Here is a 26,529-nt window from a genome sequence, read left to right as displayed (position 1 = left end):
TATATTATTTTATTATTTGCTCAAAGTAATATCATTTTATCTTTTCAAAACATAAAACAATATTATTTGAGGAGAATACTGAAAAATTTACATGATACATGTATATAACAACTGCTATATTAATAGTGAGAGAGAGAAGAAAGAGACACCATTATATGCCCATTAGGTTGCACGAAGGAAAATGTGGTTGCAGTTGCACGTGACAGCTAAGTTGATAAGGTAGGGTAGCTATCATTTGTAGTACTCGGCTGAGAGAGTAATAAGACATAATCGTTACTTCAAACTTTGTAAAACAATCTGGAGCGCAGATTCTTTATGGCGGACGTGTGGGGCATCATAAAATACTCTGCAGTCATGGATGTGACAATCACCAAAAGATAAACAGTGATCAAACAACATTGGATGGCCACTAAATAAGACACTGCACGAGTACGTGCCATATCACACACGGCATGCATTATTTGATGACCGTCTATCTTCGAAGGATCTTCAAAAATCTGATAGATATGTGGTAGAGATGGGCCTTAGAATAGCAACAAATAAGATTAGATCTCAGTACTTAATCTTCCAAAACATAGGGTATCTAAATTTAATCAAGTGGGCCCAACTGTTATTCCTATCTTTGTTCTAATGAACGTGTAAAAAACCAAAATTAATTAAAAAAATAAAAGTAAGGAGAATAATAGGTGAACTTGCGCATGGTAGGCCAATATGGCTAGTTTATTTGTGATAGCTTAATGTGAGTTATTATGTGTGGTTAGAATTATCCATTGTATGATGATCACCTTCTCTATCTAGACTTCATCAAGAGAGAGAGAGAGATTTGGTCATTTGCTCTCAAAAAAAAAAAAAAAATCTCAATCTCCACTCTCGCCATCAATGCTAATAATACAACCCAACTCTCGTTGTCATTGCCAACTATAGTGCTATCATAATAAAAAATTATATTTTATTCCATGTGCATCACATGCATGATGGTGCATCACATCAATAATAGACTCATTTTGTATGGACTTCATTCATTAAGTGTTCATCTTGATGATTGATTGACCTATGGGAATGAGAGTCCGTGATTGGCATGGTACACCATTAGCTAGTCCATACGGTGCAGGATATAATCCAACCCCAGGGTATATCACGGTCCATTGTGTCTGCTCCATCACTTCCCCTCTTTCTCCCACCCTTCTCCTGTATTCCTTCTCCCTTCTATTTACTTTTCTTTCCCCACTGGTGGTGGGGGCCTTCGTAGGGATGTGATCTGGTTCGGTGGCCTATTGTCATGCTATGAGTGTTTTCCCTGCTCAAATGATCGTGCCGTGCACCAGCATGCTATGCACAAAACGCCAACATCTCCTCAATTCCTTACCTAATTAAACATCAATATAAACATGCGGCGGTTTAGTCACAGAGCGAAGTGTGCAGATGTATGGCCCGCTCAACACTCGTGTCAAACTAAACTCATGCAACACCCTCGCGTGCACACAGATAACTTGATTTCTCGGATCAAACATCATGCCCATGCATGCCTCCATGCCACTGCTAGACTATATATTTGTAGCTCGCATATGTTGCAAGGCTTCAGCCCTCAAGTCAAATACTGCTCAACCTGCAGGCATATCCTAATGCCAAGCAAGGTACTCCTATGTCGTGATATGTCACGGTGTTTCCTATCTACCATTGGATCATGTAGCTCTTCGGATGCCCACAAACCAAACTCATATGACATAACCTTGCAGAACTCTAGCAATATGCGTTAAGGCTTAAAGGCAAACCATCCTCTTATATCACTCGGTCATAATGCCAAGCTAACATGCCCCATGACTCCGTGCCATAGTTGACTGTGCACATTGGAGCCCCACAAGCACTACTGGTGCCACCATCTCGATCTCGCATTCTCAATATGCTTAAATATCTTATCCATAAGAATATTGCTTGACAGTATCCACGACATACTCACACATCATTTAGGCACCATCATAGTATTAACATTTAAGTCTCCATTAAGTAAATATCATTCACCAGTGATGTTGTTGTGTCACATTTTTTCTTTCTTGGCACAGACCTCTGGCAATCCTTGATCTGCCTAGCTCTGAGGCACATGTGCCAACCAACAATCCTTTTGTTGCACTTTGCTTCATAGATGACTAGTTCCATGTATCCGTCCACAACATTGCAACTCTTGTAGTCCATAAGCCTTGCTTGTTTGGGTAGGCCATACTCTTGCCCTACTAGTCCCCTACTATAATATATGTTCCACCGCATAGAGCAATAAGATATAAGGTCGCCTAGACAATTTCCTAAAGAATAACCTTATGGAAATCCTCTTCACAATGTGCCTAGTTTCTTCGACCGATATTGCCCTAGGTATCACCATATGAGATCTGAATTTGACCTATTTATTAATAAGCCAAAAGTCCAAACTTGATTTGACCATTTCATTAGATACATATCCTCATCTAATCTATAATGAGTTGAATTAAGTTAAGTGGATTAAATAGTTAAGCATTACCATCCCTGATTAGATTCATCCATGGTCCTAGTTCATGGAGTCTTTAGATTTTATAAAGGGAGGTTTAGGGCTATCTTATCTTGTCGGGCCAAGAGAAAGGATGATGAAGAAAAACTTAGGGCTACCGATAGATTTTTTATAGGAGTAGGTCGATTCAATTCTTTGATGACCTTTTTTTATTCTATATAGTGGAGTATGGTGATGGGCCGTGAGGTATCATATTAAGAGCTACAGTTTTGATGCCGGACTTAAGAGTAATGGATTGGACAATACCGACAATAATGATGAAGTTGGTGGAGGCCATAAAGGAGATATTGTGCATCATCGAAAAACAGTACATTGGGCTATACTGAAAATGCAATCACACCGATTTAAGTGAAGGGATGGTATGGTATCAATGATAAAAACATGAAAATTGGTCTAATTATTACTTGGACCAGATCCATTGGACCATGCCAAATCGCATGGTGGATAACACGCTACATTACCCCTTGTATTTCACCAATTACTGATTGTGCGTTATCCATCATGCATATGCTCTGGGATTTGCGTTGGTCCACTTGGACCTGGGCATGATTTCTCTCAAAGTTGGGGAGGTAGTGGCATGCCAATGGTCATAGGCCAGTCCGGTATATAGATCAAACCGAACCAAGCTGATCAACATGGCGGTTATTTGGGTTAATTAGGCTAGACTGCTGGTTATCTAAGCTGGAGGCTTCATAGTTGGGGTTTTTGGATGTTTTGATTAAATCTGGTTTCCGGATGGACCCACATAGGTCGGATGCTTGATATTTGGCTTCCCACCTCTCATTTTCTCCTTTCATGGCTCAAGCTTGTACTTCATTTCATTTGAATAAAATGTTGTGTGAGATTCAGTTGGAGACCAAGACATATACATTTGATCTTCCCAGAGCTATAAAGAAAAAGGACATAAAATATATTACGATATCAATGGTTCATGAGTCCAATGTCAAACAAATTAGTATCACATGACTTACGCATACACATGCATCGTGTAACATCACATGATGCATTTAATTCATCTTTTAGATTTGTTTTTTCTTTTGGTAAGCACCTTTTAGATTTGTTAAAACTTAATGTGTTTCTTGGTTTCAAGTCGGCGATGCATCTCAAACAAAACTAGGGAATTCAATCAGAAGTCATATAAAACAAACTTTAAGAATCTCTTTTTTTTTTTTTTTCAGACAGATGGTTTTCAAGCACAAACATCTGCTCTCTCTTTTGGCTTTTCACAAAATCATTCATTATAACTCTTCTTGTTTTTTTTTAGCAAAATGGTGGAAATTCCACCTCTCAATTCGCTCATTATAATTTATTACCGTCCTTTAATCAGGCAAACAATAAATTCAATCAAATTAACTCAGCTACTAACTATTGTAACGAGATTAGGAGGAGAGCCTCTCCATAGGAAAAGGAAATTAAAAAAAAAAAAAAATCCTACTCCGTATTGTTTTAAAAAGAAAATTAAAAGAAGAAAACAGGCACGCCCTAGCGCCCCGTTAGCCATTCATTCACCTTGGTACACGTGGCGCCGAATGCGTGGTTGACAGGATTGCCGTGGGCCACCCTCGCGAGGCTTCCAGCGACCCGGGAAAAAGACATTCCCCCACCTCGGCCACAGATTGGGCGAAATCCCGATGGCGGTTCTTGGACTCTGCGCGGTCCCTTCTCCCCCGAGGTAACAACTTTGTCGTGGATTTTTTTGTTACTTTTTTTATTTCTCCCCCCGTTTCCTTTTCTAGTTTCTTGTGGTTGGGGAAAGATTCGAACTTCCTTCTCACTTTGATATCGTCGAGAATCTATTAGGTGTGCATTCAAACGATTTGGTTCTTTGTTACTGGATTCTAGGGTTTCTTTCTGTTTTCGAAAATCCAGACCGTGAAACTTGAAGATTGGACTAGGGTTTTGCTGACAGAGCCCTAATGATTCCGAATATTTAATTCCATAACTTACTCAGGATTCATAAAATGTCATTTCAGTAGTAGGTGATTGAAAACGCAGATGCTTGAATTATTATCAGCAATTTTTTTCAAGAAAAAAAGTTGGTGATTCTTTATTGCGCAATTAAGCCATGCTTTTCTTAATGGTTAGAGAGATTTATTCCGTGGATCCATTTCAGATACTGTGGATATCTAGAAAGTTAGATAAAACACAGAGAGAGGGAGAATTTGAACTCTGGGCTCTTGAAAAGGGTTCTTTGAGCTCCAATAAGCGGGTTTTTATGTTTCATAATTGAAATATATATATTCTGGGCCAGAGTATCTTGGGCAGCTTTCAGAGTCAACCATTCAGAGACTTCAACTTGCAAATTGCATCGAAAGAGAAATGCAGTGGTAAGAGCTGAAGTGAGATTTGTGAATGCTGAGGAGGCAAAGAGGCTAGTTGTTGAGGAGGGATACACTATTTTGGATGTTCGAGACACAACCCAATATGACAGGGCGCACATAAAGTCATGTTACCATGTTCCTCTTTTTGTGGAGAACAAGGACAATGACTTGGGTATGCAATTTTCTCTGTTTAACTTGTGAGATCTGATTAAAAAAAAAAAACCTTCTAATGGTTTTTTCCTTTGGATGGTTATATTGTGATTCATGTTTGCACTTAGGGACAATTCTGAAGCGAACGTTACACAACAATTTCTCGGGTCTGTTCTATGGGCTGCCATTTACTAAACAAAACCCCGACTTCGTTAAATCAGTAAAAGAGCAGTTCTCAGCTGACAGTAAATTGTTGCTTGTGTGCCAGGAAGGACTGAGGTTAGTCAAATCATTTCATTCTATTTGATATTTGAAAATTCTAAATGTACAGATTCTTTTTTTTTTTGTTTACTCGAATATTTTCTCCTGCATCAATGTACCACCCCTTCATATGCTGTTTACTGGCTGTCAAGCTTCCTTTGCAGTGTTACTTTCAGAACCAATCATTTGGTCATCAGCTTTGTTTCACTGATATTTTCAGGGCTTCTTATAACAAAAAAGCTAAGATTCGGTTGTTGGAAATGTGTAATTTATATAGCTTATATTTTTGTAATTCTTATAATGGACATCGATGCCTGACCAATATGTTGCTTTTCTCAATGGTCATTGGCATATTGATTTAATACTAGGGCCTATTTGTATAATTTTCACTCGAAGTGCTGCATTCTTGCAGTTTACATTTATATATGGTGACTTAGTTTGTCGGTTGTATATCTCATCCTGTGTGTGTGTGTGTGTTTTTTTTTTTAATGGGGTTGGGTAAGGATTTTTTTTCTTAAATTCATTTTGTAGAGTCTGGCGACATAGAAGCTACATATTGATTTTGGCAGTCATTATTTTGTTTTTATTTTTGTTTTTATATTAATAAACTATATAGCAAGTTCTATTTTCTGTTGTTTCCTTATGTAAGAATGCATGCGGTTCTATGCATCAAAATTTTGTGAAAAAGTTCCTTGTTGATCAGGGATTACTCAAGAGCAACAAAGTTGCAGTGGAAAAGATTCACCAAGGTGTCAAGATATTTTAATTTCTTTACATAGTATAAAAGATCATTTGGGACATCTTTCTTACTTAGCAACTCTATTCTTAAGGAAAAGTTTAAACTGGCGCACAGTCTGATATTCAGTTCTCCTTTGCTTTTCTTTTTCTTTAGAAGCCTTTTCTTTCCTCACATGCAATAAATAACTAAATAATTCTTTATGAGACTCTGTATTTATTTCTCAACGCTATTCCTGCTGTTAGAAACCTCTCTCTCTCTCTCTCTCTCTCTCATGCACACACAGAGGAATGCGGGCCATGTTGGCTCACGACATGATGTTCTTAGATAGAGTATTTATCTGATTGAAGGATGGTCGATAGATCATATGCTAAAAGAATTATGCTGATGAATCTAAGTATACATGTTGCACAATTGGAGGAATTCTGTGACTTGATACCTATTATCGTTGTATCCTTACAGTGCCAGGTTGGCTATGTTGTATTATATATAATAATAATAATAATAATAATAATAATAATATTATTATTATTATTATTATTATTATTGCTTCATAGCGGGTAGAATGTTTTCAGTGGCGTCCCATAAAATTTGGTACAGTTCTAGAACAGTCATATAGACATCAGGATGACAACCTTTTCTGTGACATATTGTTTTTGAAACTGGACCATGAAACTGAAATTTGTTTTTGTGGTACTAGCTTTTGATTTAGCATGAATCTGACACGTATAAGGATGAGGTTTGTTTAAGCCGAACATTTTCTTGAATCTGTTAATGTGGTTGCTTGTCTGATGCTGAAGGTCTACTGCAGCTGCTGGGAAGCTAGAGGAAGCAGGCTTCCAGAATTTATCATGTATTACATCGGGTCTTCAGTCAGTAAAACCAGGTTCTAGTGTATCCCTATTTTAAATCCTTTTTTCCTCCTTTCTGTTTGTATGTACAATTAGAGAGTTAATGTATATGGTGGGCCTCTGAAAAAATTATCCATATATACAGGGACTTTTGATTCAGTTGGTTCCACTGAACTGCAAGATGCGGGTAAGGCTGGCCTTGTGACTGTTCAAGGAAAGATCTCTGCTGTTCTTGGTACCGTGCTAGTATGTAAGTTGTATCAGCTTATTGTGATGATACTATTTTGTGCATACTTTACATGTAAATAGAATTTTGGCATCTATATATATACTATGTAAAAATTTGAGGTTTTTCTGTTCTGCATCTTATCATATTGAAAGACATGCACTATATTCCTCATGCTATGTTATGGAGATCATCAGAATTATCTTATTTCTTGGCATTCATATGCAGGTGCCTTTCTTTTCATTACATTCTTCCCGGAACAAGCTGAAAAGCTACTTCAACTGAGCCCCCCAAGTTAGCTTCACAATTTTGCTGCCATCCAATATTTGGGTGAGTTGTATGGATGTTAGTGATGTAGAATATATTCTTGGAAATGCAATGTTCCTTTCAGGTAAAAGAAATATTACCTACTAGAGGAAAGCAAATCTTTATAAATAGAGTATTTGTCCCTAGACTGTGTGCTGGTATCAGGATGAGTAAATGGTATCAGAAACTCAAATGGTGATTGGAACTGCCTTCTGTTCCACAATGCCTAACAATGTGAGATGGGGTTTGCCTAACCATGTGAGATGGGATTTGCCTACGGCCCTGATGAAAGTGACTACCATTTTTGTAGCTGCTACGTCCAGGCACATAAACCATTCCTCTCATATATGCTTGCGTTTCTACTGTAGTTTTAACTTTTAAGGAAGATCTAAAATTAAAAAAGAAGGCACTTCGTAGATGTTAGTGTCATCAAGCAGTTGGGAATCCTTGCCATGTTGACCGGTATACGTTGTGTTCACGTTCATTTAAAATATTATCATGAAATTCTATCATAACATGCTACATGTTTGTGATACTAACTCGGAGAGCATCTATTGTTGAACTGTTGGTGCTTTTCCCCTTGCATGCAGGGCAAACACTAGTGGATCTTCAGAGACGAATAATGAAGAGCGGATATTAAGTCAGACTTTTATCTAGTCAGAGCTTTATTCTGAAATGTATGCTCCATTCTGAAATAGTTGTAAATTATCTTTATTTCTATTGTTCGATTTTAACAATTTGCTGTTCAAGTTTTCTGATGTTTTCTCTGTAATACCTACAAAAATTTGATCATCTCTGTAATTTTCGTTACTGCAATTGTTTATCAAATGCAGACTTCATTATTATTTTGGCATCATGTATGACTTTATCCAGTATATTTGGAATGTTGGTGAGCCCGAGGAAGTAGAAAAGGGTGTTGGTCCGGTATCGATACCGAGGACATACGGTGATGTCAAACCACTTCAATTCCTCCTTTCCATCGTTGAACTGCAGGAGGGACAATGCACATGATAGTAAGTTTTGAGTGCCAAGAGGTGCCCACATGATTCTTACAGTTGATCTGATTGTAAGATCTACATAAAAAGGGGTATAATAATTTTAAGTTCATTGTGGTTCATTCAAATAAAGGTTTGTCCCTTCATCAAGTGTTTCAAGGGTACATTTGGTTGCACAGGAAACAGTGCGCAGAACTCATTTTTCCCGCAAAAGATCTACTTTTTCATTTGTATGTTTCATTGAACAATTAACGAATTGTCAAAGCTTATCTAGATCTTCAAAAAGCTTTCCCTTTTCCATGAAAAACAACCAAACGCACGCAAAGTGAAGGAATGCCCCAAAAGCTCGGTTCTAGCGGACCCAGTACTTCATATATAGCTTGCAGTCTGTGAATTGGACCTTGCCATGTACTTAATTCCTTTTAGTTACAATTCTTATTGTAACTATATCACGATTTGCACTGTGAATTCTGTGGTTTATTCATATGCAAGGCTAGGAAAAATTCCTGGGATGATATTTTTGGTGTAATTTCTTTCGGATTCAGAAAGCAAGATGGTGCCACCTGGACCCCAAATAAGATGATAACGTCACAAACCCAAAGCAAAAATCTATTGCCTGCAGCTGTGCCCTAGTTGCTTGATTTGCCAAGCACATTTCCTAGGATCTACATATATGAGAAGGCTTGACTTTTAATTACTTTAATTCTTAGAATTGTCATGTATTTCAAAATTCTCAAAGTTGACATGCATTTCGCATGTAAATATTGAAAAGACAAGCTCTGTAACCAAAATCAGCGACATAAAAACAAAGTTATTTGGATTACAAGTCAACTTTTTCAAATATTTTTTCAATTAGATAACCTATCTCACTATACAAAACATACAACCTTTTCCATGCTCCCAAGTGCTTGATTAGCATTGCTAAGCTCTGTTGACCCGAATCTTCTGCCCTTCCAACACCTGAAAACAATAAAAATATTAAAAAACACCTAAGCTAGCGATACATGATGCTTGTGTTGGCACACATTCAAGTCATTTCTATATTGACAGCAAATATGTCGTGCAAGTAAAATGAACCAGCAAGCATACGTTGGAAGAAGGAACATGCAATACGAGATTCACAGAAGAACAAAGCTGGATCTGAGCTTGCAAGGCTTCTATTTGAAAGGACCGGTGAGTGGAATCACTACCTGGCTGATGGAGTTCACTAGGTTACATTAGATCCACCTTAACATTGGTCGGGCAGGAAAAGCTTCAACAAGTTTACTAATCACGGTACAGTGCAGCAGATGAATGCTCCAGGAACAGACAAGGGTCATGTAGCTCTCCTTGAGGAGAAGAAAGGTTCATAATATTAAAGAAGAATACTATGGAGTATGGATTACTAAGTTCTGACAACAGTGATTGGAGGAAGTTTGTCAAGGGAGGGAACCAACCTGTCAGATGGTGAAAGGTGTGGAAGGTAGACACAGCCTTTACCTTAACTGGACTACACTCATCAGACTCTAGATGTAGTTAGCATTGTTGAATCAAATGATCAGGTAATGGATTTCTCTTCTTGTTTATGAGCACAATAAGAAAGCAGTTGCATTGTATGTTATTTTCGCATCTGAAACAAAATGCTGATCATTTCTAGGGTCAGCAAAGAGAATATGAAAATATAAAAGGCAGTTCATTTGTTTGTATTCTTGAAAGAAAAAGGCAGCATGCTTACAGCATTATTGAATGACGAAATAGCGGCGTCTACATCCTCATCAGATGAAAATGTAACAAAGCCGAAGCCACTAGATTTTGAAGTTCCTGGCACTCTAGACACTTTTGCACTAAGAACCTTTCCCTTCTCAGAGAAGAATTTGCTAAGTACCTCAGAGGTCACTGTCTTTGCAAGATTACCAACATAAACCTTGTGTGGGCTGTCAATAAATTTTGATTCTTCAGCTTGGAGAAGGGACACATCTACAGTTTGCAATGGTTTCTCTGTTACATTTACTTTGATCTTCCGACCTCCAATTTCCTGTTGACACACCACAATTAGTGGTATGATTGAGGACACAAATAGACTCATAAAGCAAATGATTCCTGAATATAAATCTTGAATTTCTTGTCATACGCCCAGAATCAAGATATATATTAGATTTTTAGTCAGAAATACATCAAATGCGACTTACAGTGTCATTAAGTTTCTCGATAGCAGCATTCGCATCTTCCACTGAGCTCATTGTAACAAATGCAAAGCGCCGACTCCTACCAGAGTATTTGTCATACATAACCTGTAAATACACAAAAAATATACATATCACAAATGAATGCAGTGCATATCGCTGGAAGTTATCTTCATGAGCTTTCATAAAGCAAGTTGCCCACTCTTTCTATAATTAATTATCAGCCTATTTTAAGCAGAAATGGTGCAAGAATCACCGTGCACTTTTGCAAAACTTGCAGACACAAATATAAGTTTCCACAGAGAACTACAAACACAAAGATTATAAAATTATAAAGCATTAAAAAAATTGCAGTGCAATTTTATGCCAATCCTATCAGAACCTACCTATGGGGCAACTAAATGCCTATGGTCACCAAGCCTGCGGTCAGAAAGACGGTCCTACTTGATAGATGAATTTGCAATAAAGCTTGGTAGCAAATTATATTCATGATCACAAGTGTTTCTACTTTTAAAAGGATATTATGCCTACAAGCCTGCAAGATTTCTTGTTGGTGATCCTTGTTTTCTGTAATTATGATATATTCCAATTTCCGGTCAAAGAGTACATTTTCCATCAACAAACGTCTTTTCAATTCCTTCCTTCTCCTTGCTTCTTTTCCTCCTTTGTTTGACCTTCCTCGATCATGATCAAACCATCTTAACCAACACGACAAGTGCGAAGATCAAAACAAAGAATAATATGTGAAGCATAGTAACGGTTAAGAGCTTTGTAATTTTAATTAGCAAGGAGTTAAATAGAAGTTTAAAAAAGATAAATTTGTCAGCAATAATTTTAAAAACATTCAACTACAGGAAGTAAAGCTTTTTTTTATTTTATTTTGATTTTCCATTAATAGGAAAAAAAAATCCAATCAACATATGTAGAACCATGAATAGGAAAATGTCTGAAGACAAGATCAAACATAAATGTTTGCACAAAATATGTTAACAAACCAACCATTGACACTTCCTGACATGGAAATTTTATGCAGTTGATGGCTTCAATAAATGAACAAAGTGCCAACATATTTAATAGAAGAGTCAAATTTAGTGCTATCGAGCTTGAGTTTTTATTAAACCATGATAATATCATATCAACTTTCTTACATAAGACCATGGTGAAAGGATATTTTGAAACACTGATAAACATTTAGTAGTGAGAGTGGAAGCCTCTCTCCCTTCTCTTGCTGATCAAAAGTTTGCAGTTGTGAAGAAGATATTTACATTCTTCTCCAACATACTCTTCTTTGATCCTCGGCATAAGTTTAAGCTGCCTAGCAATGGTCTTCATTGTAGAATGCACACCTTAATACCAAAAGGACAATTATGATGCCAAAGAAAGCACTAACTCTGAGACCCGCTACGGCATCAGTGAAATTATATGCATTGCAGTGAACTATCAATTAAAGGAAACAAGACCAGACCAATCACCCATTATGGAGATCCAAAAAACTAAAAACATAAATCGAAGCTCCAACTTTCCAATAGAGAACCTTTATTGATAAATTCTAGACAAAGGCAACTCCTTTTTTAATTTCAATTACTCAAGTAACCCTTATCTCTCTTTTCTTAGCCTTCTCATCAATTCAAGCTTCCAAGATCCAATTTTGGACATAAAAACAAGGAAAGGCAGAAGAAGAAAAGAGTTGATACTTCAGCCTTCTCGACAGCGCCATGTTCTCCAAACGTTTTGGCCAGCTGCTCATTATCCACAGTCCTCGGGATGTTCCCCACGTAGAGCCTCCGTGCCACCTCCGGCTCCTGGGCCGTGGCGGTCGCTTCCGATGCTACGGCCGAGATCCTTAGAGTTTTCCTTCTAGGGTTAGAGAAAGTTATGGAGGAACCCAATGCTCGAGAGCTCCGAGGAGTCGCCCCAACGGCAAGCCAAGCTGGTGGCTTGGAACTTGTCATGCGGTCCTTAGGGTTCTGGCAGAGGTTGGGAGATAAGCATGACGAGATGGCCGCCATTGCTTTCTATGGAGCAGTGAGGGATTAGGGTTTAGAGAGAAGGAAAGCCTTATCCAACAACCGGTCGGAATGGAGAATGAAGTGCGGGGTTTGTTTCAAGTGTTCCTCCAGACTCCCCATCCATCGTTTCCCCGGGTGAGCTTTTTCTCTGTTTTGGACAACGGACCGGTCTGGCCAATCGCAAGGGTCGGAATTGAACCGATGCCTCAACGTCCGGTTTGTGAGAACCGGCAAGATAGACATTAGAGGATGGCCAATGTTTAAATAACACGGTTTTCTTGTTTAAATTAGTAGTGGCTGATAGAGCTATAAAGCTATTATAAGAAAATAGATAGTAATAGGAGGGACATAAGCATTCTGTTAATGTGATTGCTACGTTGAGTTGCAATTTTTTTTGTGGGTTCTTCGACCGGTTGTGTGCTGTGGTTCATTGACACCGGAGCACGCGGAGCTTGACGGTAATCTTAAGCCATCAAGAGCGGGCCCCCTCTCTCTGACTCTCTGTTGTTTCTCCCCTCGAGTTCCCTCCACAGAAGTAAAACCCTAAATTGCGGAGGCTCTCCACCCATCCCTCCTCATCTCCACCGACGAAGCTCCCACCTCGATCAACGCGGGTCCGTAGGTTTGCGCCTGAAATCGTCTCCTCACTTCGAATTCCTTCTCCGGGCGATCGCCGGCGAAGTCTCCATGGACGCCAACGGCAGCAGCGAGAGCCCGGAGGAGCCGAAGAAGGCGAAGAGAGGCAAATCTAAGACGCCTCAGAAGAAGGCAAAAGAGAGTGTTCTGACGCAGAGTGAGATCTCTCGCCTACCCTCGGAATCGCCTGCTTTTCTCTCTTATCTTCGATCTTTTGTTAATTTTTTAAGGTTTTGGGTGTGTTTCATCGTAGAATCCCCTGCCGAATTCTTCGCCGAGAACAAGAACATTGCTGGATTCGACAATGTAAGCTTTCTTCCTAATTCCATTGCAGTAATTTACTGATTTCAATTGCAAAGTATATAATCTCATCAAAAGAGAAAACTAAAAATTATATAAGCTTATTTCTTGTGCGTGTCTTGGAACTCAGAGAATAGAAATTTATGATAAAACTTTTTTCTTTGCAAATGCAGCCTGGGAAGTCACTATATACGACAGTGAGAGAGCTTGTTGAAAATTCTCTTGATTCGGCTGAGTCAATCTCTGAGCTCCCCAACATTGAAATAACTATGTAAGATATTAAATATAGATGTATCAGTATTACTGTGGAGCAGTAGGTATCTTATCTGCCTTGGATCACACATTCGTTTGCCTTTGGTGTGACAGAGAAGAGATTAATAAGAGCAAGTTCAATACAATGATTGGCCTTGGTGATCATGAGCGTGTTGATGAAGAATTATATGATGATTTTGAGTCTACCAAGGCTCGGGAGGTGTGTCAAATTGCAGTTAGCATGGAAAGTGTGATTTCTTGCTATGGAATTGCTTAGCCTGCTCATGAACAATTGATTTAGGAACAAACTCTTCGCAGAGTTTGTTATTGTTGATCTTTATATTTTTGTATTTTTAATTTTTGTTGCAATTTGTATTCTTGTAGAAACGACTTGCTAAAGAAGCCCGCTTTCAAGAGACTCAAGCTAAGAATGCTGCCCTTGGGAAGAAGGTGAAAGAGCCTTCAGTTATGAAGGGACCAAAAGGAAGAGGTGAAGCATCATTCTTCAGAGTAACGTGCAAGGTGCTTTTTCCAACTCCACCGGACTTATATGATAGAAGAAATGGTGCATGTTTAGTTCTATTTTCAATTTACAATTCTCAAGCATAATTTGGTTTGGTTATGATATATTCATTTTGTTAAATTTTGTACCTGTTTTAACAAGTTGAAAGATCGTAGTTATGAAATACTTTGATGATTTTTTTTTAATGTAGGACAACGGAAGAGGAATGCCGCATGATGACATCCCAAACATGTTTGGACGAGGTCTGATGCCATCCATTTGTCACTGACTCAGGAATTATCTTAGACATTGATATGAATCTTTGGTAAATTATGGGTACAAACGTGAAGAATTCAGGGCTAGTTGTTGACTTAGATACTGCTGATGTTTTCTTATTTGGGTCTCATGCAGTTCTATCTGGTACAAAATATGGGTTAAAACAAACTCGTGGGAAATTTGGACTTGGTGCCAAGATGGTAAATCTTTTTGTATCTCACTACTGTTTATTTCTTTTTTTCTTTCCCCCAAACTAATCTGATGTTCAGCTTCAACATGGAAGAAAACATAGGAGTTATATCTGACTATAGTTAATCATGAATGGAGTTCTTCTTTTGGGGCGTATTGTTATCCCTTTATGGATGGATGTTTGAATTAGCCTAAATTAAATGAAGGCTGATCAGATGGCAGTGCATGTTGTGACTTTTATCTTAAACCATGATTGTTGCTCTGCTTCAGTGCTTCAGGTGCTATAAAAGATCCATTATTACATTAAGTATTACGAAATTCTTTTAACTTGTTGCCAAATACAAGTGCCACTATATCGGCTAATTCAAATTATGATTTTTTTTTTTGAAGAAAAAAGTTCATCACTTTGCAAGTTATTTTTATGCAACAATAACAAGTTTGGAACTGCTGTTCTCCTAATACAATTCAGGTCCATTTGATTTGTATACTATGTACATGAACATTTTCTTTCTGTCTCTCTCATGTGTGCCTTTATATCCATAGCATAGCTGGAGTTCTTACCTATCCTGGAATAACGCAGGCATTAATTTGGTCCAAGATGAGCACTGGCCTTCCTATTGAGATTGCATCAGCAATGAGGGGCCAAAATTATATATCATTTTGTCGACTGGATATTGATATTCATCGGTAGGCACTAAAATTTGGGAAACATGGTTGTCCTTGCTTCTTCTATAACTTATTGGTTATACATAATCATCCATTTCAAAATTCTACAGCTCTGCCTGACTGACATTATATTGCCTGCTACTCAGAAACATTCCTCATGTCCACTTACATGAAAAAAGGGAAAACATGGATCAGTGGCATGGAGCAGAAATTCAAGTTATTATTGAGGGTAACTGGACAACCTATCGTGTGAGTGGTGCCTGCTTAGTCATAGTCTAATTTAAGAGCTTTGTACCTACCTCATCGTAGACTGTTGTAACAGACAATGGATTAAAGCATTTTTTTTCTGAAAGGACTAAGTACAGCTATATCCTGACAACATATAGCTGATAATGATTCATTCTTCTGTTATATGATTGTAGTCAAAGATTCTTCACTATATGCGCCAAATGGCTGTGATTACCCCTTATGCCCAGTTTCTCTTTAGATTCATTTCAGACCTGGCAGAGTAAGTTCATTTCAAATATTTATGTGGCTGAATTTGTTTTCTCATTAAATCGGTTGATTATGCTTAATTTCTTTGGTTGCACAGCAAAAATATGACCATAAGATTTGCACGGAGGACTGATGTGATGCCTCCAGTTCCTCTTGAAACAAAGCACCATCCTTCTGCTGTTGATCTACTACTCATCAAGCGTCTTATTGCAGAAACTTCAAAGCAAAATCTTCTGCAATTTCTGCAACATGAGTTTGTAAATATAAGGAAATCATACGCCGAACGTCTAATAGGTAAGGATCTAATTTTGAAGGTTGTGTTTTATTCCATGCTGCAAATTAATATTACCAATCTTTCCGAAAAACATATAAATGTTGGTTGAAGCTGTTACCAAAGATTGTTGGAAACAATTACTATAAAAAATAAGAAGAAGAAGAAAAAAGAAAACATTGTGGATCCATTATTCATTCTGGTATCCATGTGGGAGTGCATCTTGTTTGTTGCATTTTGCAAATGCAAAATGAGGGCATTATATTTGTGGTCATGAAAGTAATGGAATATTGTTTATGGTTATGGAATATATTTAAGGAAGACTGTTGCCTTGGATATAGCTATTTCATTCCTTCTGTGCCTTCTTAGCATTTGGTACATGATAGGGGGTACTGACTAACGAGTCTCCTAAGGAGAAAAAGGCAAGAATTTTCGAAAGTTACAATTTTCTGCAACAGGATAGCATCATAACATAAATCATTTGCCTGCATATCTTGATGAATCTGTGTCAGCTTATTTGAATAACACAGTATGGAAAATCATGCTTGTGTTTTCAGACAGCATCTGTTACCACCTAGAATTTTAAATAATCTTCAGGATGACCAATATGATGCTGCTCGTCGGAACTACCTTCCAATGAATATAACTTCCTGTTAACTTGTTTTTCAGGGGAGATGGGCCCAGATTTTAGCCCTAAAATGCATGTGAAAAGTCTCACATCCCAACAAATAGTCCGTATTCATCAGTTGTTTCGTCAAGCTAAATTTGATGATCCTAGTGGAGATGTGGGTACCATATTTTTTCCCTTCACTGATGTTTTTTCCCCACTTTCCCTCTTAAATGCTTCTGTGGACTCTTCATCTAGTCACTAGTTTTATTCTATTCCCTTCCTTTCTCTATTTGGTGTTTTTAACTGATCGCTGTATGAACTTGCTACATCTACAGTGCCTTAGTCCTGCAGGGGAATACAATCTCCGTTTGGGAATTATTAAGGAGCTAAAACCAGACATGGTTGCCACTCATGCAAGCAGGTTGGAATTCTGATTAGTAGCTGTGTCTTATTTTCAATATCTTATATGCAATAGAGCATCCGATCTTATAGTATATGCATAGTCGAAGTGTCTTTAAAATTGCATTTGCTTATTACATGTCGCTTCAAAATTTCAAGTTGTAATGTTTTATTTTATTTAAGCTTCAATTGTTAGGTTAGATTGAATGTGATGGGTGTGAACTATGGGGTTTCCTGATGACTTTTCTCTTCTTTTCTATGATTGATCGTGTAAATTAGCCCTCAGGTTTTTGAAGGCCATCCATTCATTGTTGAAGCTGGAATTAGCCTGGGCGGTAAAGATGTTAGACAAGTAAGAATTTCTTTGTATATGGATGGAGCCATACGTAGGCTCTAATAGCCTATTATTTCTTCATTTCTTCATCTATCATATCTTTACTTTAAGATGCCATTTAACGAGTAATTATGTTCTATTCAAATTGCTTATTCACTCTGTTCTTTTAAAGTTTGTTAACTTCAATGTGGAGCTTTGACAGAACGGCAATTTGCAATTCTTAGGAAGGCCACTACAAAAGTTTATAGGTTGTTCTTTTGTACAGTGGATTGTAAGACAGGCAGTGAAACAACCTTTTGCATGCACAGTCCCTCACCTGCTTTCAGTAACCATGCCTGAAATATTCCCCCCCGACATGGCAGGTGGACATGCATCCTTTACCAAACCAACTAACTGTGCTGGTATAGAAGGCAGTGGATTGTAACACAGGTGGTGAAGCTCACAACCTGGTGCTTACCCAGTATCTGACCTGGTTTCTATACCCACACCTAAAATACTTCCCTCCCTGCTTGGCAGGTGGACATGCATCCATTCCTGCCAACAGACTGATGGCTTATGTGTATGTGTTTCTCACAGAGTGGATTGTAACACAGGAAGTGAAACTCGCACCCTGGTGCATGTCCAGTCTCTCACCTGCTTTCTATACCCACACCTGAAATTCTCCCCTCCCTGTTTGGCAGGTGGGCATGAATCCTTTCCTACACCAACAGACCCTGCTGGATAGGTGTGTATTCATCCATACATATCACAGCATGTGTGCATGGGTTTGTTTTATACATTCATGCAAATTCAGAAGCTTTTTACTTTCAAACAGTTCTATTAGTTGGGAGGCTAAATGTGTAATATTCATTTTCTGCATGCAGTTTCATGTGTCCATAGATAGCACATCAGTATGTGCATGACTGGCTGACTTGCTGTTCCTTTAGTATGTTGTTGATCTTTGAATTAGTTTATAACAAGGTTCACCATCTGGGCACCAGATCCCATGCCGATACCATCTTGGTTGAGTATCTGTATGCCTGGTTCGGTTGTCAATTCAGCAAACCTGTGCTGGGTGTGCTCCCTCATGCCACATACCTAGTCATTACTGGTATCATATGGTTGCTCGGTATGTGCTGGTATGGACTGGTACAACATAACATCTTTAGAAGAACATGCAGAATGCTTGTGAGGAATGTGGCATCTCTATATTTTTCTTCCCTCCTGGATAAAATTATGTTACGCACATAATATCTCAGTTGTAGAATAAGTTATTTGTTCAGAATGATGTAGCAGTTAAAATGCTTTAAAGTGCATACATAAGATGATGCTTTTCGTAGCATATTAAGTTCCTAAAGTACCAAGACATGCGCATATATACTTGTTTTCTTACAGCACTTGAATATGCCATTCTGAAGCAGTCTTTGAGTGATGCAGTTGCATTTCCTTGTACCGTCCACCCAAACATTTTTTACATTGTCTGTCACTGATTTAACTTTGTTAATTGACATACTCTATCATATTTGCCATAGGGCTTAAATATATTCCGTTTTGCAAACCGTATACCTCTTCTTTTCGAACAAGGTGCTGATGTCATTACAAGAACTGCTTTAAAAAGGATTAAGTGAGTTTATAATATCCTTATTTCTTTTAAAAATCACATAATTTTACCCTTTTTTTTTTGGCTAAAATGTTGATTTGCTCTTTAATGTCAGTTGGAGCAGTTACAAGATAAATCAGATGCAAGATAAAATTGGTGTATTTGTAAGTATAGTGAGCACAAAAATACCCTTCAAAGGAACTGGGAAGGAATATATTGGAGATGATATCACTGAAATATCTTCTGCTGTCAAGGTATCATAAATTATCTGTGATGTGGTAGCATCAGGTGGAATAACTTGCACTGATATGTATTACTTCATGCATTGTCTGCAGTCAGCTATTAAGCAGTGTTGTCTTCAACTAAAGTCTAAGATAATGAAGAAACTTCAGGCCCGTGAACGGCAGGAGAGGAAGAGGAACTTGTTCAGGTAACTTTACTGCTAAAGCTTACAAAATTTTAACAATATAAACATCATTTAGAGATTATAATGAAGATTTTTTTGATTACACAGCTTGTGATACTAGTATATTTTTGATCAACTAGAGGAAAACTTGTTCTCCCTTGAAATTTGTAATCTGTCTCATTTGATGATCTTTACTGATTAAAATGGTACTGTTAATTTCCAAAACCAAGTTTGAAGTCTATTGTTTTGCTTTATCAATACTTTGGGAAGCCAAATTTCTAAAACATGATATCTTACATATCTTCAGCTTATTTTGTCTAAGAATTTGGCTTATTATTGATCTGAAGATGGTGAGAGTGACCTGGGAAACATGTTTAAGTGATGCGTCGGAGAGTCTCTTCCAAAATTTTTTTTTGCTTCTTGTTTTTTTTTTTAAGTTGTATTATTTGAGAATTTGCATTATCCCAGATCATACATCATCTGCTGTTCTGCTTAGTTCTGTAGAGAGTAAGGACTAATGAATCTTCAAAGTCAATGGCTGATATTTGGAACTGCAAAGCACAGTTAAGATGCACCGGGCATCTGAAATTTTTGATGGAACTGCTTTTGTCCCTTGTGGTAATTATGAGCCTATCTGTTCGTCAGCTCATCAAGCTTTATGCTGTGATCCACTTTTGTTGCTGAACTAACCTGCATGATAATTCTCCATTTATACCAATGCCTAACTCTGTGGCCTGTTATAAAAAATGATCTTTCTTTAATTGGCTAGAATGCCCCTGATAACGTCTAGTCACAGGTATGTTCCTGATGCTTCAAGGGCTGTTATGGAGGTTCTGGAAGAAATGGCACAACATCATGAACCAAAGCGGCCGCGTTATGATGGAGAGGATGGAGAGCTCCTCAGAAAAGTAGCATCTCAGGATATAACAGAGATGACCTTTAGGGAAATCCTATCCCATCATGTTGAACAGGTCATTACCCTAACTTATTTGTCGAGGTTCACTCTGATATGGTGATGAAGATGCTATACCAATGGATCCAGTTTATAGTCCAAAATATATTTCCTAGTTTACATTGAATGATATAGATTTTGTAACCTACTTTCCCAGAAACACTTATCTTGTTGACATCTTTTCTCTTCTGTTCCTAAGGACAATGTGATGAATCATATTGACTTGATTTTTATGGTCCACACAATCAGGTGGATTACGAGATGGCAATAGAGTATGCCACGCAAAGTGGAGCAAGTGAGGAGCCTCGAGAAGCTGTCTATTTAAGCTCGCTTGAAGGCACACATGATTTCATTGACTTCCATAGTCCTGTCTTTGTTTTCAGACTCATTCCTTAGGCAATCATTTTTTTTCCATCTACATGTTGTTTCATTTTTTTTCTGTGTTTCATGCTAAACTCCATAAAAAAAGAAAAATAAAATGTGAAACAATGTTTCCGTTTCACTGTAAAAGAATTAGCTTGTGTTTTGGAAGAGATTCAGAGTAGCTGGAAGCTTTGGCTGCAGTATTCTGGATCTGGCTCTCAAGTAAAGAGCGATGGCTATGGTCGGTACTTGATGATGCGGGTTACTGATTTTAAATCGGAGACAGCCGCTTGATAAAATGACATACAGATTGAAGTACACGATCTTGGGACCAAGTTGTTTCAGTTACAAGCTTACAATTGTGACTTGTGAGGATCCAGAAGAAGCAAAGAAAAAGAGAAACTGAAGGAATGCACAATTTTTGTTGCTCTGTTTCATGTAAAGTATGGCCTTTATTGTACATTCATAGCGTGCGTTGCTTACCTGGCCCTGTTGTACTCAATAAAGCAACAATCTTATTGATACATCTGGTACAAGCCTGGCAGTATATCTGGTTGAGCTGCTCTTTTTGTCATGATACGAGAAAGATGATACCCATGCCGGCAAAAGCATCGGATACAGTGTTTCAGTACTGGTTACTTGATTCGTTAATTTAGAAGCTCGCGCAGGCTGTCGGTGCTGCTCCTTGCGCCCCATGCTTCAACTTGAAATTTCTCCAAACTTAATTGTGGCAATCTGAGTAGTTAATCTGGTTATGCGTTGTTAAATCCACAATTTAAATCCAAAATCGTATTACAACGTTTTTAATCTGCAACTGGCTATTGGGAAGCTGAAGATTTTAACATGTACTTTAATTCTTGCTTACAATAAATAATTATAGCAACTACAGTCCTCATGCCGGCTCTGAGCTATATTTTCATCATAGAATTTCTTACGTGCTACCGTGCAACTTCACTATCAGCACCAGCAAGATTTTAAATAACGATGTTGGAAAATGGGTGTTATAGAAGTTTTGACCAATCCTCCTCATGCTGTACACGCATACATATGGGTGAAAAATATGATAAAAGTCATTATATGTTATTGCGCATTATAAGGATTCATGATAACAAAAATAATGATCATTATTTTCACTTATACCTTTCTTTAAATAAATAATTATATTTTAAAAAATAATTTTTTATATCAAATTCTGATTAAAATAATATTTTCTATTCAACAAAAAGCAAGTTGCAAGCTATGCCATTATTTTCTTATTCTTCCCATTATATTTCATTATAATACTTATTATAATAATTAATCGCTGTTATAACTGCCATAATTGTGGGGTCCCCTATGCCATATTATTCAAACTTGCCACGAAATACTAAAGTAAAACAATAACAAAATAACGCTAAAATTTAGTGATTTGGTCCATATTTTCTATATTCCCACTGGCCTAAATAGGATTGCATACTTTAGAGTGCCCTCTTCAAGTGGGGATAGAGTAGACCGCCGGTCCGGAAGGAGCATCCAGTGTCTCCACCTTCTTTTCCTCCATGAAAATGACGGAAAACCCTACCTCGCCTTGAGATCCACAGCATATTTCTAGGCTGAGAGAGAGCTGATCATGTAATCATAATAAATTCTTAGTCATGGTGAGGCATGTGATGTGTTCTGTAGTAACATTGGATGGTCTTTTTAGTAATAATTTTGTAGCATGAAATCTCGTAAGCTACAGTCATGTGGCACTCTAACCTGGAATCCGTAAAAGATGCCGTGGAATTTGCCCATGATCTAATCATCAAAAGTAGAATATAAACGGGGTGATGCAAGCCTTGGAGAAATTATTCAGAATAGCTTGGATAAACATAGAGCTGCAAAAAAAATTGAGAGTATATTTGGTTTGGAAGAGTGGAAGTCTGAATTAGAAACGAAAATGAATAATTTCTATTCTTGATAAGAAAAAATTTTATTTTTATTTTTATTTTTATTTTTATTTTTATTTTTATTTTTATTTTTATTATAAATTAAATATGACTGTTAATATGATTATTTTAATTTTTATTTTAATTTATTTTAATTTTGATTCTGCTTTCGATTCCGATTCCGACAGGAAGCCAAATACCCTTAATTTTATTATGATGCAGTAATACCTAACCCATAGATTTTCCGGTTCATACATAAATGTATGAACCTTTTTACCTCTTATTCTTGGTCCTATAAAGATGTTTGAAGGTGCAGTGTTGGCCAGAAGACCATGGGTTGATATTGTTTTTAGAGGAAAAGCATAACTCCAAAATCATGATGTGGCCATTGAATTAGGTTTTTCATTTGTTCTTAATTCGAATTTGGAATCTTATCAATCACAAGATGGTTCAGCTATGTTGTCAGGCTATGGATACCTTGCAAGCACAATAATTCATGACTTGTAGTTAATTCATTTATCATATAGATCACGAGGATATTGGAGGAGTCATGATCATTGCCTTCAACCTTAAACCTTTCAGGTATGTCTAAGAAAATATCACAGGACTACAAAGGGAACTATATTTAAATTTCATTTAGTGGTCGCAGGACAATTTTACAGTCACTTTAAGAACTCCAGAAATGAAGACTTGATGATAGAAACAATGACTCTGTAGTAGTTTATATGAAACATGGAAAAATGATAAATAAAAGGGAGATTCAAGGCAGTGGATACGATAACGAGTAGCGGAAAATCAACATTACATGTTTGATAATAAATAAACAAATCAATAATAGATGACGAAGTAGTCCTAGAAAAGAGATGTTTACTAATGGTCAGATGCTTGCACAAAGGAACTACAAATAGATGGTAACTGATAGATGTTTGAATGCAAGTAACTACAGGATGAATCACCGACGCTCATTTGTTGAATTTAATGGAAAAGATTAGCAGCTGGCCGTCCAAATTTGGACGGATGCATGTCTCCACTGGAAAAAGCCAGTAGAACTTCATCCGCATGCAAAACCCCACCACCGGTCCCCGGCACGAAACAACCAAAGCCTGGCGTCGCTGCTGCATCTCGTGCCGCAAGATTGTACGTGTTCGTTGCGAGCATGCCAACGGCCCAGATTTATTCAATGCTACCGAGTGATCCATCCTGTGATGATCCCATCATCGGTCTGAGAGAATGATTTTTGTGGAACAAATCCAGTTTGAGGTGGGCCCCTCGTCGTACCGTGGGGGCGTACGATTATGCCGTCCACTATGAGGTATGGATCTCTGTTTTTTTTTTTTTTCTTAATAAAAAACTACAGCTGGATCGCTCAACGGAAAGGTCGCCCGCACCAACGACACCGAGATATCGCCCGGTATGTTAAAAAAGCGCGAGGATGTTCTCTGCGATATATCGGCGATCCGCATCCGTTCGGAACCTTCAGGAATCCTGCGGTCTTTTCGGGCACCGTGAGAGGAAGCCTTTATCCCAACCGGGATAAGAAGATGATGGGATGCATTCGGTTCGGATATAGATATCACATCGGTCTGGTCCGGTTAATATGGGTGCCTCCGGCTTGCTCCAATCTGACATGGGCTAATCACGCAGTTTTAGATTTCCTGCAAATGGGTTGAATCTGCGTTTAGCTGGGCTGAATTGAACTAAAAGAATAGTTGAATTGGCAATGAATTTGCGATATGATCCGACCAAGTTCCTTTAATCAATGAAGTGAGGTTCAATGGGTCTTTTTCTTAGTCCAATAGGTTATATTTGGTGAGTATCCAATAGGTTATATTTGGTGAATACAAGTAGGGCTGGACCTCAATAGCTGCATTTTATTGGGATCTAGTTATTTTAGTTAAGTTTAGTCATGCATATGATAGTTCTGCGATGCCTATTCTTAATTTTGTAGAAGTCTCTTCTTAATTCAAAATTTATGGCTAGGTTTAATTTTCTTGAAAGTATTATTAGAATATCTAATATTTAAAAATAAATATTTTTAATTAGAAGAAATTGTACTCTAAAATGAGAATGTGAATAAGTAAATTTCATTTCAGCCATCTAGTTGGAAGAGTTTCATTTTCATTTCAATTATATAAAAAATTTTTAATATTTAAATCTTATTTTGATTTTGTTCACGAATCAAACATATCTAAAATTCATCATCAAGGATATTAAAAAAATTTGTATTTTGTAAGGAAGATGCAAGCAATAGGTTTTAGTAGGGATGAGCAAAAACCGAACTTGAACCAATCAAACAAGTGAAATCGAACCAAATCGCATGTTTAAAATTTTATTCGGTTTGGTTTAGTTGATTTTTTACATATAAAAAATATGTTTAAATTGGTTCAAACTTGTCGATAAATAAAATCGTTCTCAAATCAAATCGGATCGACTTTAATAAAACGACATCATTTTGATTAGGGTGTTGTTTATGTTGGAGTATTAATATATTAAAAAATTATTTTTGAATTTATGATATTATTTATCAATTTAGTTTTGTGTTAATTAGTCTTGAACTCTAAATGACTTATTGAATTATTTATTTTTATTATAATATGTTAGAGATTTTTATCTTAATCCTTAATGATGATGTTTATTTAAGAATTTTATTTTATTAAGTAATAATATCTTATATCAATTTAAATTATTTTAATTGATAAATTCTCTTAATGATACTCATATGTGAAAAGAAAATAAATTTTCATGAATCACAATATATATATATATATATATACATATATATATATATATATATATATATATATATATTAATAAATCAAATCCAATCAGATCGTTTAAACTATATTGATTTGGTTTGGTTTCAATCTTTTATTGATCTAGTTTAATTTTTAAAAATATCAAATCATTTAGGACTGATTGAGTGGTTCGGTTTCGATTTAAACATGAAATCAATCCAAATCGAATCATGCTCATCCCTAGATTCTAATCATTAATTTTTTTTACTATAGTCATTTCTGATTTTTTTAGTAAATCAGTTTTGTTGCTCTAAATAAGTTAAAAGTGATGCCGTCCGAAAACGGAAGAAAAAAGAAAAAAGAAAAAAAAAAACTGGTCCATCAATTACATAACTAATGCTGTTAAAATAACACTATCTTCGAGCCAACTACGTTTCCCAAAAAAAGAAGAAAAAAAGTCTTTACCTTTTGGTACATATAGAAACAAAAAATAAATGATATCAGTTACTAACTATTATTAGAAATCGGATATAAAGATGGTTTATTGTAGATATTGTTAATTTAATTACTAAGACCATAACCATGTCATTGCACGCCCTTCTCATCAATTAATCACCTACATAATACATTACCTAAATCGCCAAGCGTTGGTCATCGTTACAACCCTTGTCCTGACTCGGGCCCACCGGATCACTTGAGTCACCATCTTCGCATCCATCCGGAGATCAGGACACCGGACGGTGACAGGCTGACAGCACACAGGATTATTATTCGATCAATTCCGTGACAGGATATCCGACTTAACGTCATCTAAACCCTTCCACGGTGTCGTACCGGATGGCCACGTCAGCGTAAATCAGGACCGCCCAACATTGGACCACCGACAGTTCGCACTCCCCCATCACGTGATCCCCACCGAACCCCCTCCGTCTCTATGGCCGATATTCAGCCACGTCGATACGAGAAGAAGAGAAGATATATTCATGCACGATATCTCGGATATCGAGAAGACGGAGGCCGTCGCACGTGCGACTTGACCGACAGGGGTCCTACCACGAGTCTACGACCGCCTCGGGTTCCCTCTAAACGAGTAGAAAGGTTGGG

General features: G+C 37.3%; 3 protein-coding genes across 3 annotated transcripts; 2 read left to right on the top strand and 1 right to left on the bottom strand.

Annotated features, from left to right (window-relative positions):
- Positions 1–4,063: 4,063 nt before the first annotated feature.
- On the top strand, positions 4,064–8,240 carry LOC105050487 (rhodanese-like domain-containing protein 9, chloroplastic). Its single transcript, XM_010930533.4, has 7 exons — positions 4,064–4,208; positions 4,788–5,029; positions 5,136–5,286; positions 6,805–6,890; positions 7,001–7,105; positions 7,310–7,411; positions 7,978–8,240. The coding sequence occupies exons 1-6, from the start codon at positions 4,168–4,170 to the stop codon at positions 7,378–7,380; spliced, it is 696 nt and encodes a 231-aa protein (XP_010928835.1). The 5' UTR covers positions 4,064–4,167; the 3' UTR covers positions 7,381–7,411; positions 7,978–8,240.
- Positions 8,241–9,146: 906 nt separating this feature from the next.
- Positions 9,147–12,668, bottom strand: LOC105050488 (small ribosomal subunit protein cS22). The gene is made up of 4 exons (XM_010930534.3): positions 12,239–12,668; positions 10,551–10,652; positions 10,097–10,396; positions 9,147–9,342 (listed from the first exon to the last, which is right to left on the bottom strand). The coding sequence occupies exons 1-4, from the start codon at positions 12,551–12,553 to the stop codon at positions 9,304–9,306; spliced, it is 756 nt and encodes a 251-aa protein (XP_010928836.1). The 5' UTR covers positions 12,554–12,668; the 3' UTR covers positions 9,147–9,303.
- Positions 12,669–13,008: 340 nt separating this feature from the next.
- Positions 13,009–21,307, top strand: LOC105050489 (DNA topoisomerase 6 subunit B). Its single transcript, XM_010930535.4, has 19 exons — positions 13,009–13,346; positions 13,443–13,495; positions 13,663–13,760; positions 13,856–13,961; positions 14,126–14,263; positions 14,455–14,506; positions 14,655–14,719; positions 15,289–15,395; positions 15,521–15,623; positions 15,797–15,882; positions 15,967–16,163; positions 16,810–16,925; positions 17,086–17,171; positions 17,429–17,501; positions 18,995–19,086; positions 19,178–19,316; positions 19,398–19,492; positions 20,265–20,439; positions 20,670–21,307. Exons 1-19 carry the CDS (start codon positions 13,241–13,243, stop codon positions 20,814–20,816), a joined length of 2,034 nt encoding a protein of 677 aa, XP_010928837.1. The 5' UTR covers positions 13,009–13,240; the 3' UTR covers positions 20,817–21,307.
- The last annotated feature ends 5,222 nt before the right edge of the window (positions 21,308–26,529 follow it).

Source organism: Elaeis guineensis, chromosome 8 (assembly GCF_000442705.2).
Source record: "Elaeis guineensis isolate ETL-2024a chromosome 8, EG11, whole genome shotgun sequence".
Lineage (NCBI taxonomy): Eukaryota > Viridiplantae > Streptophyta > Magnoliopsida > Arecales > Arecaceae > Elaeis > Elaeis guineensis.
Note: the sequence above shows the minus strand (reverse complement) of the source record. Positions and strands in the feature narration are given on the sequence as shown.

Coding starts and splice junctions, on each gene's coding strand:
- LOC105050487 (XM_010930533.4), top strand. CDS start 4,168: ATGGCGGTTCTTGGACTCTGCGCGGTCCCTTCTCCCCCGAG. Junction 6,891..7,000: donor TCTTCAGTCAGTAAAACCAG/GTTCTAGTGTAT, acceptor CCATATATACAG/GGACTTTTGATTCAGTTGGT. Junction 7,106..7,309: donor TCTTGGTACCGTGCTAGTAT/GTAAGTTGTATC, acceptor ATTCATATGCAG/GTGCCTTTCTTTTCATTACA.
- LOC105050488 (XM_010930534.3), bottom strand. CDS start 12,553: ATGGCGGCCATCTCGTCATGCTTATCTCCCAACCTCTGCCAGAACCCT. Junction 10,653..12,238: donor GCGCTGTCGAGAAGGCTGAA/GTATCAACTCTT, acceptor GTGTATTTACAG/GTTATGTATGACAAATACTC. Junction 9,343..10,096: donor TTTCGTCATTCAATAATGCT/GTAAGCATGCTG, acceptor TATTGTTTTCAG/GTGTTGGAAGGGCAGAAGAT.
- LOC105050489 (XM_010930535.4), top strand. CDS start 13,241: ATGGACGCCAACGGCAGCAGCGAGAGCCCGGAGGAGCCGAAGAAGGCG. Junction 16,164..16,809: donor ATACGCCGAACGTCTAATAG/GTAAGGATCTAA, acceptor CTTGTTTTTCAG/GGGAGATGGGCCCAGATTTT. Junction 17,172..17,428: donor GTTGCCACTCATGCAAGCAG/GTTGGAATTCTG, acceptor CGTGTAAATTAG/CCCTCAGGTTTTTGAAGGCC.